At 37.3% G+C, this 17,425-nt stretch overlaps 1 protein-coding gene across 1 annotated transcript in view; it reads right to left on the reverse strand.

Moving 5' to 3' along the window:
- The window catches only part of LOC136180955 (myelin and lymphocyte protein-like), a 150,750-nt gene that overhangs the window by 118,766 nt on the left and 14,559 nt on the right, over positions 1-17,425 (reverse strand). The window contains exons 2-3 of the mRNA XM_065960824.1: positions 16,882-17,049; positions 16,231-16,356 (exon numbers count right to left, since the gene is read on the reverse strand). Coding sequence (XP_065816896.1) covers positions 16,231-16,356; positions 16,882-17,049 — 294 coding nt within the window. The remainder of the gene's footprint in view (positions 1-16,230; positions 16,357-16,881; positions 17,050-17,425) is intronic.

A 17,425-nucleotide genomic window follows, 5' to 3' on the forward strand; every position in this document is an offset into this window, starting at 1 on the left:
TGACCCTTTATCACTTTATCACTTTGTCCCTTTAACACTTTGTCCCTTTATCACTTTGTCCGTTTAACACTTTGTCCCTTTAACACTTTGACCCTTTAACACTTTGACCCTTTATCACTTTGACCCTTTAACACTTTGTCCCTTTATCACTTTGTCCCTTTATCACTTTGTCCCTTTAACACTTTGTCCCTTTAACACTTTGTCCCTTTAACACTTTGTCCCTTTATCACTTTGACCCTTTATCACTTTAACAATTTGACCCTTTATCACTTTGTCCCTTTAACACTTTGACCCTTTATCACTTTGACCCTTTATCACTTTAACACTTTGACCCTTTATCACTTTGACCCTTTATCACTATGACCCTTCACCACTTTGACCCTTTATCACTTTGACCCTTTATCACTTTGTCCCTTTAACACTTTGACCCTTTATCACTTTGTCCCTTTAACACTTTGACCCTTTATCACTTTAACAATTTGACCCTTTATCACTTTGTCCCTTTATCACTTTGACCCTTTATCACTTTAACAATTTGACCCTTTATCACTTTGTCCCTTTAACTCTTTGACCCTTTATCACTTTGACCCTTTATCACTTTGTCCCTTTAACACTTTGTCCCTTTATCACTTTGTCCCTTTATCACTTTGTCCCTTTAACACTTTGTCCCTTTAACACTTTGACCCTTTAACACTTTGACCCTTTATCACTTTGACCCTTTAACACTTTGTCCCTTTATCACTTTGTCCCTTTATCACTTTGACCCTTTATCACTTTGTCCCTTTAACACTTTGTCCCTTTAACACTTTGTCCCTTTATCACTTTGTCCCTTTAACACTTTGTCCCTTTATCACTTTGACCCTTTATCACTTTATCACTTTGTCCCTTTAACACTTTGTCCCTTTATCACTTTGTCCGTTTAACACTTTGTCCCTTTAACACTTTGACCCTTTAACACTTTGACCCTTTATCACTTTGACCCTTTAACACTTTGTCCCTTTATCACTTTGTCCCTTTATCACTTTGTCCCTTTAACACTTTGTCCCTTTAACACTTTGTCCCTTTAACACTTTGTCCCTTTATCACTTTGACCCTTTATCACTTTAACAATTTGACCCTTTATCACTTTGTCCCTTTAACACTTTGACCCTTTATCACTTTGACCCTTTATCACTTTAACAATTTGACCCTTTATCACTTTGACCCTTTAACACTTTGTCCCTTTAACACTTTGACCCTTTATCACTTTGTCCCTTTATCACTTTGACCCTTTATCACTTTAACAATTTGACCCTTTATCACTTTGTCCCTTTAAGACTTTGTCCCTTTAACACTTTGACCCTTTATCACTTTGTCCCTTTAACACTTTGTCCCTTTATCACTTTGTCCCTTTAACACTTTGTCCCTTTATCACTTTGTCCCTTTAACACTTTGTCCCTTTAACACTTTGACCCTTTAACACTTTGACCCTTTATCACTTTGACCCTTTAACACTTTGACCCTTTATCACTTTGTCCCTTTATCACTTTGACCCTTTATCACTTTGTCCCTTTAACACTTTGTCCCTTTAACACTTTGTCCCTTTAACACTTTGTCCCTTTATCACTTTGACCCTTTATCACTTTAACAATTTGACCCTTTATCACTTTGTCCCTTTAACACTTTGACCCTTGAACACTTTGTCCCTTTAACACTTTGCCCCTTTATCACTTTGTCCCTTTATCACTTTGTCCCTTTAACACTTTGTCCCTTTAACACTTTGACCCTTTATCACTTTGTCCCTTTAACACTTTGTCCCTTTAACACTTTGTCCCTTTAACACTTTGTCCCTTTAACACTTTGTCCCTTTATCACTTTGTCCCTTTAACACTTTGTCCCTTTATCACTTTAACAATCTGACCCTTTAACACTTTGTCCCTTTATCACTTTGACCCTTTATCACTTTAACAATTTGACCCTTTATCACTTTGTCCCTTTAACTCTTTGACCCTTTATCACTTTGACCCTTTATCACTTTAACAATTTGACCCTTTATCACTTTGTCCCTTTAACACTTTGACCCTTTATCACTTTGACCCTTTATCACTTTGTCCCTTTAACACTTTGTCCCTTTATCACTTTGTCCCTTTATCACTTTGTCCCTTTATGACTTTGTCCCTTTAACACTTTGTCCCTTTATCACTTTGTCCCTTTATCACTTTGTCCCTTTAACACTTTGTCCCTTTAACACTTTGTCCCTTTATCACTTTGTCCCTTTATCACTTTGTCCCTTTAACACTTTGTCCCTTTAACACTTTGTCCCTTTATCACTTTGACCCTTTATCACTTTAACAATTTGACCCTTTATCACTTTGTCCCTTTAACACTTTGACCCTTTATCACTTTGACCCTTTATCACTTTAACACTTTGTCCCTTTATCACTTTGTCCCTTTAACACTTTGTCCCTTTAACACTTTGTCCCTTTAACACTTTGTCCCTTTATCACTTTGTCCCTTTAACACTTTGTCCCTTTAACACTTTGTCCCTTTAACACTTTGTCCCTTTATCACTTTGTCCCTTTATCACTTTGTCCCTTTAACACTTTGACCCTTTAACACTTTGACCCTTTATCACTTTGACCCTTGAACACTTTGTCCCTTTATCACTTTGTCCCTTTATCACTTTGTCCCTTTAACACTTTGTCCCTTTAACACTTTGTCCCTTTATCACTTTGTCCCTTTAACACTTTGACCCTTTAACACTTTGACCCTTTATCACTTTGACCCTTTAACACTTTGTCCCTTTATCACTTTGTCCCTTTATCACTTTGACCCTTTAACACTTTGACCCTTTAACACTTTGTCCCTTTAACATTTTGACCCTTTATCACTTTGACCCTTTATCACTATGACCCTTCACCACTTTGACCCTTTATCACTTTGACCCTTTATCACTTTGTCCCTTTAACACTTTGTCCCTTTAACACTTTGTCCCTTTAACACTTTGTCCCTTTATCACTTTGACCCTTTATCACTTTATCACTTTGTCCCTTTAACACTTTGTCCCTTTATCACTTTATCCCTTTAACACTTTGTCCCTTTATCACTTTAACAATCTGACCCTTTATCACTTTGTCCCTTTATCACTTTGACCCTTTATCACTTTAACAATTTGACCCTTTATCACTTTATCCCTTTAACTCTTTGACCCTTTATCACTTTGACCCTTTATCACTTTAACAATTTGACCCTTTATCACTTTGTCCCTTTAACACTTTGACCCTTTATCACTTTGACCCTTTATCACTTTGTCCCTTTAACACTTTGTCCCTTTAACACTTTGTCCCTTTAACACTTTGTCCCTTTATCACTTTGACCCTTTATCACTTTAACAATTTGACCCTTTATCACTTTGTCCCTTTAACACTTTGACCCTTTATCACTTTGACCCTTTATCACTTTAACACTTTGTCCCTTTATCACTTTGTCCCTTTAACACTTTGTCCCTTTAACACTTTGTCCCTTTAACACTTTGTCCCTTTATCACTTTGTCCCTTTAACACTTTGTCCCTTTAACACTTTGTCCCTTTAACACTTTGTCCCTTTATCACTTTGTCCCTTTAACACTTTGTCCCTTTAACACTTTGTCCCTTTATCACTTTGACCCTTTATCACTTTATCACTTTGTCCCTTTAACACTTTGTCCCTTTATCACTTTGTCCGTTTAACACTTTGTCCCTTTATCACTTTAACAATCTGACCCTTTATCACTTTGTCCCTTTATCACTTTGACCCTTTATCACTTTAACAATTTGACCCTTTATCACTTTTTCCCTTTAACTCTTTGACCCTTTATCACTTTGACCCTTTATCACTTTAACAATTTGACCCTTTATCACTTTGTCCCTTTAACACTTTGACCCTTTATCACTTTGTCCCTTTATCACTTTGTCCCTTTATGACTTTGTCCCTTTAACACTTTGTCCCTTTATCACTTTGTCCCTTTATCACTTTGTCCCTTTAACACTTTGTCCCTTTAACACTTTGACCCTTTAACACTTTGACCCTTTATCACTTTGACCCTTTAACACTTTGTCCCTTTATCACTTTGTCCCTTTATCACTTTGTCCCTTTATCACTTTGTCCCTTTAACACTTTGTCCCTTTAACACTTTGTCCCTTTATCACTTTGACCCTTTATCACTTTAACAATTTGACCCTTTATCACTTTGTCCCTTTAACACTTTGACCCTTTATCACTTTGACCCTTTATCACTTTAACAATTTGACCCTTTATCACTTTGACCCTTTAACACTTTGTCCCTTTAACACTTTGACCCTTTATCACTTTGTCCCTTTATCACTTTGACCCTTTATCACTTTAACAATTTGACCCTTTATCACTTTGTCCCTTTAAGACTTTGTCCCTTTAACACTTTGACCCTTTATCACTTTGTCCCTTTAACACTTTGTCCCTTTATCACTTTGTCCCTTTAACACTTTGTCCCTTTATCACTTTGTCCCTTTAACACTTTGTCCCTTTAACACTTTGACCCTTTAACACTTTGACCCTTTATCACTTTGACCCTTTAACACTTTGACCCTTTATCACTTTGTCCCTTTATCACTTTGACCCTTTATCACTTTGTCCCTTTAACACTTTGTCCCTTTAACACTTTGTCCCTTTAACACTTTGTCCCTTTATCACTTTGACCCTTTATCACTTTAACAATTTGACCCTTTATCACTTTGTCCCTTTAACACTTTGACCCTTGAACACTTTGTCCCTTTAACACTTTGCCCCTTTATCACTTTGTCCCTTTATCACTTTGTCCCTTTAACACTTTGTCCCTTTAACACTTTGACCCTTTATCACTTTGTCCCTTTAACACTTTGTCCCTTTATCACTTTGTCCCTTTATCACTTTGTCCCTTTAACACTTTGTCCCTTTAACACTTTGTCCCTTTAACACTTTGTCCCTTTATCACTTTGTCCCTTTAACACTTTGTCCCTTTATCACTTTAACAATCTGACCCTTTAACACTTTGTCCCTTTATCACTTTGACCCTTTATCACTTTAACAATTTGACCCTTTATCACTTTGTCCCTTTAACTCTTTGACCCTTTATCACTTTGACCCTTTATCACTTTAACAATTTGACCCTTTATCACTTTGTCCCTTTAACACTTTGACCCTTTATCACTTTGACCCTTTATCACTTTGTCCCTTTAACACTTTGTCCCTTTATCACTTTGTCCCTTTATCACTTTGTCCCTTTATGACTTTGTCCCTTTAACACTTTGTCCCTTTATCACTTTGTCCCTTTATCACTTTGTCCCTTTAACACTTTGTCCCTTTAACACTTTGTCCCTTTATCACTTTGTCCCTTTATCACTTCGTCCCTTTAACACTTTGTCCCTTTAACACTTTGTACCTTTAACACTTTGTCCCTTTATCACTTTGACCCTTTATCACTTTAACAATTTGACCCTTTATCACTTTGTCCCTTTAACACTTTGACCCTTTATCACTTTGACCCTTTATCACTTTAACACTTTGTCCCTTTATCACTTTGTCCCTTTAACACTTTGTCCCTTTAACACTTTGTCCCTTTAACACTTTGTCCCTTTATCACTTTGTCCCTTTAACACTTTGTCCCTTTAACACTTTGTCCCTTTAACACTTTGTCCCTTTATCACTTTGTCCCTTTAACACTTTGACCCTTTAACACTTTGACCCTTTATCACTTTGACCCTTGAACACTTTGTCCCTTTATCACTTTGTCCCTTTATCACTTTGTCCCTTTAACACTTTGTCCCTTTAACACTTTGTCCCTTTATCACTTTGTCCCTTTAACACTTTGACCCTTTAACACTTTGACCCTTTATCACTTTGACCCTTTAACACTTTGTCCCTTTATCACTTTGTCCCTTTATCACTTTGACCCTTTAACACTTTGACCCTTTAACACTTTGTCCCTTTAACATTTTGACCCTTTATCACTTTGACCCTTTATCACTATGACCCTTCACCACTTTGACCCTTTATCACTTTGACCCTTTATCACTTTGTCCCTTTAACACTTTGTCCCTTTAACACTTTGTCCCTTTAACACTTTGTCCCTTTATCACTTTGACCCTTTATCACTTTATCACTTTGTCCCTTTAACACTTTGTCCCTTTATCACTTTATCACTTTATCCCTTTAACACTTTGTCCCTTTATCACTTTAACAATCTGACCCTTTATCACTTTGTCCCTTTATCACTTTGACCCTTTATCACTTTAACAATTTGACCCTTTATCACTTTATCCCTTTAACTCTTTGACCCTTTATCACTTTGACCCTTTATCACTTTAACAATTTGACCCTTTATCACTTTGTCCCTTTAACACTTTGACCCTTTATCACTTTGACCCTTTATCACTTTGTCCCTTTAACACTTTGTCCCTTTAACACTTTGTCCCTTTAACACTTTGTCCCTTTATCACTTTGACCCTTTATCACTTTAACAATTTGACCCTTTATCACTTTGTCCCTTTAACACTTTGACCCTTTATCACTTTGACCCTTTATCACTTTAACACTTTGTCCCTTTATCACTTTGTCCCTTTAACACTTTGTCCCTTTAACACTTTGTCCCTTTAACACTTTGTCCCTTTATCACTTTGTCCCTTTAACACTTTGTCCCTTTAACACTTTGTCCCTTTAACACTTTGTCCCTTTATCACTTTGTCCCTTTAACACTTTGACCCTTTAACACTTTGACCCTTTATCACTTTGACCCTTGAACACTTTGTCCCTTTATCACTTTGTCCCTTTATCACTTTGTCCCTTTAACACTTTGTCCCTTTAACACTTTGTCCCTTTATCACTTTGTCCCTTTAACACTTTGACCCTTTAACACTTTGACCCTTTATCACTTTGACCCTTTAACACTTTGTCCCTTTATCACTTTGTCCCTTTATCACTTTGACCCTTTAACACTTTGACCCTTTAACACTTTGTCCCTTTAACATTTTGACCCTTTATCACTTTGACCCTTTATCACTATGACCCTTCACCACTTTGACCCTTTATCACTTTGACCCTTTATCACTTTGTCCCTTTAACACTTTGTCCCTTTAACACTTTGTCCCTTTAACACTTTGTCCCTTTATCACTTTGACCCTTTATCACTTTATCACTTTGTCCCTTTAACACTTTGTCCCTTTATCACTTTATCCCTTTAACACTTTGTCCCTTTATCACTTTAACAATCTGACCCTTTATCACTTTGTCCCTTTATCACTTTGACCCTTTATCACTTTAACAATTTGACCCTTTATCACTTTATCCCTTTAACTCTTTGACCCTTTATCACTTTGACCCTTTATCACTTTAACAATTTGACCCTTTATCACTTTGTCCCTTTAACACTTTGACCCTTTATCACTTTGACCCTTTATCACTTTGTCCCTTTAACACTTTGTCCCTTTAACACTTTGTCCCTTTATCACTTTGTCCCTTTATCACTTTGTCCCTTTATCACTTTGTCCCTTTATGACTTTGTCCCTTTAACACTTTGTCCCTTTATCACTTTGTCCCTTTATCACTTTGTCCCTTTAACACTTTGTCCCTTTAACACTTTGACCCTTTAACACTTTGACCCTTTAACACTTTGTCCCTTTATCACTTTGTCCCTTTATCACTTTGTCCCTTTAACACTTTGTCCCTTTAACACTTTGTCCCTTTAACACTTTGTCCCTTTATCACTTTGACCCTTTATCACTTTAACAATTTGACCCTTTATCACTTTGTCCCTTTAACACTTTGACCCTTTATCACTTTGACCCTTTATCACTTTAACACTTTGTCCCTTTATCACTTTGTCCCTTTAACACTTTGTCCCTTTAACACTTTGTCCCTTTAACACTTTGTCCCTTTATCACTTTGTCCCTTTAACACTTTGTCCCTTTAACACTTTGTCCCTTTAACACTTTGTCCCTTTATCACTTTGTCCCTTTAACACTTTGACCCTTTAACACTTTGACCCTTTATCACTTTAACAATTTGACCCTTTATCACTTTGTCCCTTTATCACTTTGACCCTTTATCACTTTAACAATTTGACCCTTTATCACTTTGTCCCTTTAACTCTTTGACCCTTTATCACTTTGACCCTTTATCACTTTGTCCCTTTAACACTTTGTCCCTTTATCACTTTGTCCCTTTATCACTTTGTCCCTTTAACACTTTGTCCCTTTAACACTTTGACCCTTTAACACTTTGACCCTTTATCACTTTGACCCTTTAACACTTTGTCCCTTTATCACTTTGTCCCTTTATCACTTTGACCCTTTATCACTTTGTCCCTTTAACACTTTGTCCCTTTAACACTTTGTCCCTTTAACACTTTGTCCCTTTATCACTTTGTCCCTTTAACACTTTGTCCCTTTAACACTTTGTCCCTTTATCACTTTGACCCTTTATCACTTTATCACTTTGTCCCTTTAACACTTTGTCCCTTTATCACTTTGTCCCTTTAACACTTTGTCCCTTTATCACTTTAACAATCTGACCCTTTATCACTTTGTCCCTTTATCACTTTGACCCTTTATCACTTTAACAATTTGACCCTTTATCACTTTTTCCCTTTAACTCTTTGACCCTTTATCACTTTGACCCTTTATCACTTTAACAATTTGACCCTTTATCACTTTGTCCCTTTAACACTTTGACCCTTTATCACTTTGTCCCTTTATCACTTTGTCCCTTTATGACTTTGTCCCTTTAACACTTTGTCCCTTTATCACTTTGTCCCTTTATCACTTTGTCCCTTTAACACTTTGTCCCTTTAACACTTTGACCCTTTAACACTTTGACCCTTTATCACTTTGACCCTTTAACACTTTGTCCCTTTATCACTTTGTCCCTTTATCACTTTGTCCCTTTAACACTTTGTCCCTTTAACACTTTGTCCCTTTAACACTTTGTCCCTTTATCACTTTGACCCTTTATCACTTTAACAATTTGACCCTTTATCACTTTGTCCCTTTAACACTTTGACCCTTTATCACTTTGACCCTTTATCACTTTAACAATTTGACCCTTTATCACTTTGACCCTTTAACACTTTGTCCCTTTAACACTTTGACCCTTTATCACTTTGTCCCTTTATCACTTTGACCCTTTATCACTTTAACAATTTGACCCTTTATCACTTTGTCCCTTTAAGACTTTGTCCCTTTAACACTTTGACCCTTTATCACTTTGTCCCTTTAACACTTTGTCCCTTTAACACTTTGTCCCTTTAACACTTTGTCCCTTTAACACTTTGTCCCTTTATCACTTTGTCCCTTTAACACTTTGACCCTTTAACACTTTGACCCTTTATCACTTTGACCCTTGAACACTTTGTCCCTTTATCACTTTGTCCCTTTATCACTTTGTCCCTTTAACACTTTGTCCCTTTAACACTTTGTCCCTTTATCACTTTGTCCCTTTAACACTTTGACCCTTTAACACTTTGACCCTTTATCACTTTGACCCTTTAACACTTTGTCCCTTTATCACTTTGTCCCTTTATCACTTTGACCCTTTAACACTTTGACCCTTTAACACTTTGTCCCTTTAACATTTTGACCCTTTATCACTTTGACCCTTTATCACTATGACCCTTCACCACTTTGACCCTTTATCACTTTGACCCTTTATCACTTTGTCCCTTTAACACTTTGTCCCTTTAACACTTTGTCCCTTTATCACTTTGACCCTTTATCACTTTATCACTTTGTCCCTTTAACACTTTGTCCCTTTATCACTTTATCCCTTTAACACTTTGTCCCTTTATCACTTTAACAATCTGACCCTTTATCACTTTGTCCCTTTATCACTTTGACCCTTTATCACTTTAACAATTTGACCCTTTATCACTTTATCCCTTTAACTCTTTGACCCTTTATCACTTTGACCCTTTATCACTTTAACAATTTGACCCTTTATCACTTTGTCCCTTTATCACTTTGACCCTTTATCACTTTGTCCCTTTAACACTTTGTCCCTTTAACACTTTGTCCCTTTAACACTTTGTCCCTTTACCACTTTGACCCTTTATCACTTTAACAATTTGACCCTTTATCACTTTGTCCCTTTAACACTTTGACCCTTGAACACTTTGTCCCTTTAACACTTTGCCCCTTTATCACTTTGTCCCTTTATCACTTTGTCCCTTTAACACTTTGTCCCTTTAACACTTTGACCCTTTATCACTTTGTCCCTTTAACACTTTGTCCCTTTATCACTTTGTCCCTTTATCACTTTGTCCCTTTAACACTTTGTCCCTTTAAGACTTTGTCCCTTTATCACTTTGTCCCTTTAACACTTTGACCCTTTATCACTTTAACAATTTGACCCTTTATCACTTTGTCCCTTTAACACTTTGACCCTTTATCACTTTGACCCTTTATCACTTTAACACTTTGTCCCTTTATCACTTTGTCCCTTTAACACTTTGTCCCTTTAACACTTTGTCCCTTTAACACTTTGTCCCTTTATCACTTTGTCCCTTTAACACTTTGTCCCTTTAACACTTTGTCCCTTTAACACTTTGTCCCTTTAACACTTTGTCCCTTTATCACTTTGTCCCTTTAACACTTTGACCCTTTAACACTTTGACCCTTTATCACTTTGACCCTTGAACACTTTGTCCCTTTATCACTTTGTCCCTTTATCACTTTGTCCCTTTAACACTTTGTCCCTTTAACACTTTGTCCCTTTATCACTTTGTCCCTTTAACACTTTGACCCTTTAACACTTTGACCCTTTATCACTTTGACCCTTTAACACTTTCTCCCTTTATCACTTTGTCCCTTTATCACTTTGACCCTTTAACACTTTGACCCTTTAACACTTTGTCCCTTTAACACTTTGACCCTTTATCACTTTGACCCTTTATCACTATGACCCTTCACCACTTTGACCCTTTATCACTTTGACCCTTTATCACTTTTTCCCTTTAACACTTTGACCCTTTATCACTTTGTCCCTTTAACACTTTGACCCTTTATCACTTTAACAATTTGACCCTTTATCACTTTGTCCCTTTATCACTTTGACCCTTTATCACTTTAACAATTTGACCCTTTATCACTTTGTCCCTTTAACTCTTTGACCCTTTATCACTTTGACCCTTTATCACTTTGTCCCTTTAACACTTTGTCCCTTTATCACTTTGTCCCTTTATCACTTTGTCCCTTTAACACTTTGTCCCTTTAACACTTTGACCCTTTAACACTTTGACCCTTTATCACTTTGACCCTTTAACACTTTGTCCCTTTATCACTTTGTCCCTTTATCACTTTGACCCTTTATCACTTTGTCCCTTTAACACTTTGTCCCTTTAACACTTTGTCCCTTTAACACTTTGTCCCTTTATCACTTTGACCCTTTATCACTTTATCACTTTGTCCCTTTAACACTTTGTCCCTTTATCACTTTGTCCCTGTAACACTTTGTCCCTTTATCACTTTAACAATCTGACCCTTTATCACTTTGTCCCTTTATCACTTTGACCCTTTATCACTTTAACAATTTGACCCTTTATCACTTTGTCCCTTTAACACTTTGACCCTTTATCACTTTGACCCTTTATCACTTTGTCCCTTTAACACTTTGTCCCTTTATCACTTTGTCCCTTTATCACTTTGTCCCTTTATCACTTTGTCCCTTTATGACTTTGTCCCTTTAACACTTTGTCCCTTTATCACTTTGTCCCTTTATCACTTTGTCCCTTTAACACTTTGTCCCTTTAACACTTTGACCCTTTAACACTTTGACCCTTTATCACTTTGACCCTTTAACACTTTGTCCCTTTATCACTTTGTCCCTTTATCACTTTGTCCCTTTAACACTTTGTCCCTTTAACACTTTGTCCCTTTAACACTTTGTCCCTTTATCACTTTGACCCTTTATCACTTTAACAATTTGACCCTTTATCACTTTGTCCCTTTAACACTTTGACCCTTTATCACTTTGACCCTTTATCACTTTAACAATTTGACCCTTTATCACTTTGACCCTTTAACACTTTGACCCTTTAACACTTTGACCCTTTATCACTTTGACCCTTTAACACTTTGTCCCTTTAACACTTTGTCCCTTTATCACTTTGACCCTTTATCACTTTAACAATTTGACCCTTTATCACTTTGTCCCTTTAACATTTTGACCCTTGAACACTTTGTCCCTTTAACACTTTGCCCCTTTATCACTTTGTCCCTTTATCACTTTGTCCCTTTAACACTTTGTCCCTTTAACACTTTGTCCCTTTATCACTTTGTCCCTTTATCACTTTATCACTTTGTCCCTTTATCACTTTGTCCCTTTAACACTTTGTCCCTTTATCACTTTAACAATCTGACCCTTTATCACTTTGTCCCTTTATCACTTTGACCCTTTATCACTTTAACAATTTGACCCTTTATCACTTTGTCCCTTTAACTCTTTGACCCTTTATCACTTTGACCCTTTATCACTTTAACAATTTGACCCTTTATCACTTTGTCCCTTTAACACTTTGACCCTTTATCACTTTGACCCTTTATCACTTTGTCCCTTTAACACTTTGTCCCTTTATCACTTTGTCCCTTTATCACTTTGTCCCTTTATCACTTTGTCCCTTTATCACTTTGTCCCTTTAACACTTTGTCCCTTTATCACTTTGTCCCTTTATCACTTTGTCCCTTTAACACTTTGTCCCTTTAACACTTTGACCCTTTAACACTTTGACCCTTTATCACTTTGACCCTTTAACACTTTGTCCCTTTATCACTTTGTCCCTTTATCACTTTGTCCCTTTAACACTTTGTCCCTTTAACACTTTGTCCCTTTATCACTTTGACCCTTTATCACTTTAACAATTTGACCCTTTATCACTTTGTCCCTTTAACACTTTGACCCTTTATCACTTTGACCCTTTAACACTTTGTCCCTTTAACACTTTGACCCTTTAACACTTTGACCCTTTATCACTTTGACCCTTTAACACTTTGTCCCTTTATCACTTTGTCCCTTTATCACTTTGACCCTTTATCACTTTGTCCCTTTAACACTTTGTCCCTTTAACACTTTGTCCCTTTAACACTTTGTCCCTTTATCACTTTGTCCCTGTAACACTTTGTCCCTTTATCACTTTAACAATCTGACCCTTTATCACTTTGTCCCTTTATCACTTTGACCCTTTATCACTTTAACAATTTGACCCTTTATCACTTTGACCCTTTAACACTTTGTCCCTTTATCACTTTGTCCCTTTATCACTTTGTCCCTTTAACACTTTGTCCCTTTAACACTTTGTCCCTTTAACACTTTGTCCCTTTATCACTTTGACCCTTTATCACTTTAACAATTTGACCCTTTATCACTTTGTCCCTTTAACACTTTGACCCTTTATCACTTTGACCCTTTATCACTTTAACAATTTGACCCTTTATCACTTTGACCCTTTAACACTTTGACCCTTTAACACTTTGACCCTTTATCACTTTGACCCTTTAACACTTTGTCCCTTTAACACTTTGTCCCTTTATCACTTTGACCCTTTATCACTTTAACAATTTGACCCTTTATCACTTTGTCCCTTTAACATTTTGACCCTTGAACACTTTGTCCCTTTAACACTTTGCCCCTTTATCACTTTGTCCCTTTATCACTTTGTCCCTTTAACACTTTGTCCCTTTAACACTTTGACCCTTTATCACTTTGTCCCTTTAACACTTTGTCCCTTTATCACTTTGTCCCTTTATCACTTTGTCCCTTTAACACTTTGTCCCTTTAACACTTTGTCCCTTTATCACTTTGTCCCTTTAACACTTTGTCCCTTTAACACTTTGTCCCTTTATCACTTTGTCCCTTTATCACTTTATCACTTTGTCCCTTTATCACTTTGTCCCTTTAACACTTTGTCCCTTTATCACTTTAACAATCTGACCCTTTATCACTTTGTCCCTTTATCACTTTGACCCTTTATCACTTTAACAATTTGACCCTTTATCACTTTGTCCCTTTAACTCTTTGACCCTTTATCACTTTGACCCTTTATCACTTTAACAATTTGACCCTTTATCACTTTGTCCCTTTAACACTTTGACCCTTTATCACTTTGACCCTTTATCACTTTGTCCCTTTAACACTTTGTCCCTTTATCACTTTGTCCCTTTATCACTTTGTCCCTTTATCACTTTGTCCCTTTAACACTTTGTCCCTTTATCACTTTGTCCCTTTATCACTTTGTCCCTTTAACACTTTGTCCCTTTAACACTTTGACCCTTTAACACTTTGACCCTTTATCACTTTGACCCTTTAACACTTTGTCCCTTTATCACTTTGTCCCTTTATCACTTTGTCCCTTTAACACTTTGTCCCTTTAACACTTTGTCCCTTTATCACTTTGACCCTTTATCACTTTAACAATTTGACCCTTTATCACTTTGTCCCTTTAACACTTTGACCCTTTATCACTTTGACCCTTTATCACTTTAACAATTTGACCCTTTATCACTTTGACCCTTTAACACTTTGTCCCTTTAACACTTTGACCCTTTATCACTTTGTCCCTTTATCACTTTGACCCTTTATCACTTTAACAATTTGACCCTTTATCACTTTGTCCCTTTAACACTTTGACCCTTTATCACTTTGACCCTTTATCACTTTGTCCCTTTAACACTTTGTCCCTTTATCACTTTGTCCCTTTATCACTTTGTCCCTTTAACACTTTGTCCCTTTAACACTTTGACCCTTTAACACTTTGACCCTTTATCACTTTGACCCTTTAACACTTTGTCCCTTTAACACTTTGACCCTTTATCACTTTGTCCCTTTAACACTTTGTCCCTTTAACACTTTGACCCTTCATCACTTTGTCCCTTCATCACTTTGACCCTTTATCACTTTGACCCTTTATCACTTTGTCCCTTTAACACTTTGTCCCTTTAACACTTTGACCCTTTATCACTTTGACCCTTTAACACTTTGACCCTTTAACACTTTGTCCCTTTAACACTTTGACCCTTTATCACTTTGTCCCTTTAACACTTTGTCCCTTTAACACTTTGACCCTTTATCACTTTGACCCTTTAACACTTTGACCCTTTATCACTTTGACCCTTTAACACTTTGACCCTTTATCACTTTGTCCCTTTAACACTTTGACCCTTTATCACTTTGACCCTTTATCACTTTAACAATTTGACCCTTTATCACTTTGACCCTTCATCACTTTGACCCTTTAACACTTTGACCCTTTAACACTTTGACCCTTTAACACTTTGACCCTTTAACACTTTGTCCCTTTAACACTTTGACCCTTTATCACTTTGACCCTTTATCACTTTGACCCTTTAACACTTTGACCCTTTATCACTTTGACCCTTTATCACTTTGTCCCTTTAACACTTTGTCCCTTTAACACTTTGACCCTTTATCACTTTGACCCTTTAACACTTTGACCCTTTAACACTTTGTCCCTTTAACACTTTGACCCTTTAACACTTTGACCCTTTAACACTTTGACCCTTTATCACTTTGTCCCTTTAACACTTTGTCCCTTTAACACTTTGACCCTTTATCACTTTGACCCTTTAACACTTTGACCCTTTAACACTTTGTCCCTTTATCACTTTGACCCTTTATCACTTTGACCCTTTAACACTTTGACCCTTTATCACTTTGTCCCTTTAACACTTTGTCCCTTTAACACTTTGACCCTTTATCACTTTGACCCTTTATCACTTTGTCCCTTTAACACTTTGTCCCTTTAACACTTTGACCCTTTATCACTTTGACCCTTTAACACTTTGACCCTTTAACACTTTGTCCCTTTAACACTTTGACCCTTTAACACTTTGACCCTTTAACACTTTGACCCTTTATCACTTTGTCCCTTTAACACTTTGTCCCTTTAACACTTTGACCCTTTATCACTTTGACCCTTTAACACTTTGACCCTTTAACACTTTGTCCCTTTATCACTTTGACCCTTTATCACTTTGACCCTTGTCCTCTTCAACGTGTTCATTAATCCATCGCCTCCCAACCCAAACCAGCTTTGACCTCCGTGGGCTGCACAGAAACATCCGACTGCTGTGATGATTCTGACCAATGGGAGTTCAGACAGAACAGGTTTAAAGCCAATCGGAGGATTTCTCAGCAGGTTTGAGTCTTTCAGGTGTATGGTCCTCCATGTGCAGGTGTGGTTCTGTTCTGACTCACCACAGCAGAGATGTCCAGCTGGTAGTTTTGGAAGCTTGTCCCACCCCTCATGTCCAGTGTCACTTTGGCCAACGCCACAGAGGCACTGAGGTAGAAGAAGGCGGCGATTCCGTGATACCCAAAGTCCTGTAACACAGGAAGGAGGGGCACCAACGAAGAAGAGGGACAACAGGGAGTGGAGATGTGATTAACGAGACATTCAGTTTCTGCACTGACATTGAGTCAAAACACACACAAACACACACACACACACACACACACACACACACACACACTCTAACACACACACTGTTGGACAATCTGATGAGAAACCGGTGTGTCATGGTGACTCTGTGCATTCACAGACTTGTTTGTTGAGTTCTGAATATGTTTACAATGAAGGAAATATTTTAATGATTGAAGAGAAAAACATGTTGAACCTCATCTGCATAGCAATGACCATTTATGGAGTGTTTCCTTATGATATTTCCCAGAGGAAGCATATATAATGTAAAGAGAATCGGCCCAAGCACTGAACCTTGTGGCACTCCATGGCTAACTTTGGTGTGCATAGAGGACTTATCATTAACATGTACAAACTGAGATCGAATGTCAAATCTTCAACCTGTTAATTTAACCTTTGTTCTAGATCAAAATATGTGTCGGACTTACTGCTGCAGCCCAGATTCCTCTGTTTTGATGCCCTCCGCACGCAAACACAACCATCCAGATAAACGTCATGACGAAGCAGAAGACTGAAACAAACATCACCCAGCCCTGAGGATTAACAGGAACCACCAGCGTGGATGCCACCAGGATCCACACCAGACCGCCGAAGATCTAAAGGAACACATGAGAGGAAACCATTGACTAAATTAAGATGGACGAAATGTCTCTGTTTCCTTACTGTCACCTACACAGAGGTGTAACGTAACGAATTACATTTACCCCCGTTACTGTAACTGAGTAGTTATTTGATGAACTTACTACTTTTTAAGTCGTTTTTAAAATCTATACTATACTGTTAAGTATTGTAATTAGCTACATTTTAAATCACATCCGTTACTGAGTAAAAAAAAAAATAGGCCTACTATGAATGATTTTACTTCATCGCACAGGAGCGAAGAGAGAGGGAGGCAGAGAGAGAGAGAGAGACAGAGAGAGAGAGAGAGGGAGAGAAAGAAAGAGACAGAGAGAGAGAGAGAGAGAGTGGGAG

The sequence above is a fragment of the Labrus bergylta genome, chromosome 1 (assembly GCF_963930695.1).
Source record: "Labrus bergylta chromosome 1, fLabBer1.1, whole genome shotgun sequence".
In the NCBI taxonomy this organism is placed as follows: domain Eukaryota; kingdom Metazoa; phylum Chordata; class Actinopteri; order Labriformes; family Labridae; genus Labrus; species Labrus bergylta.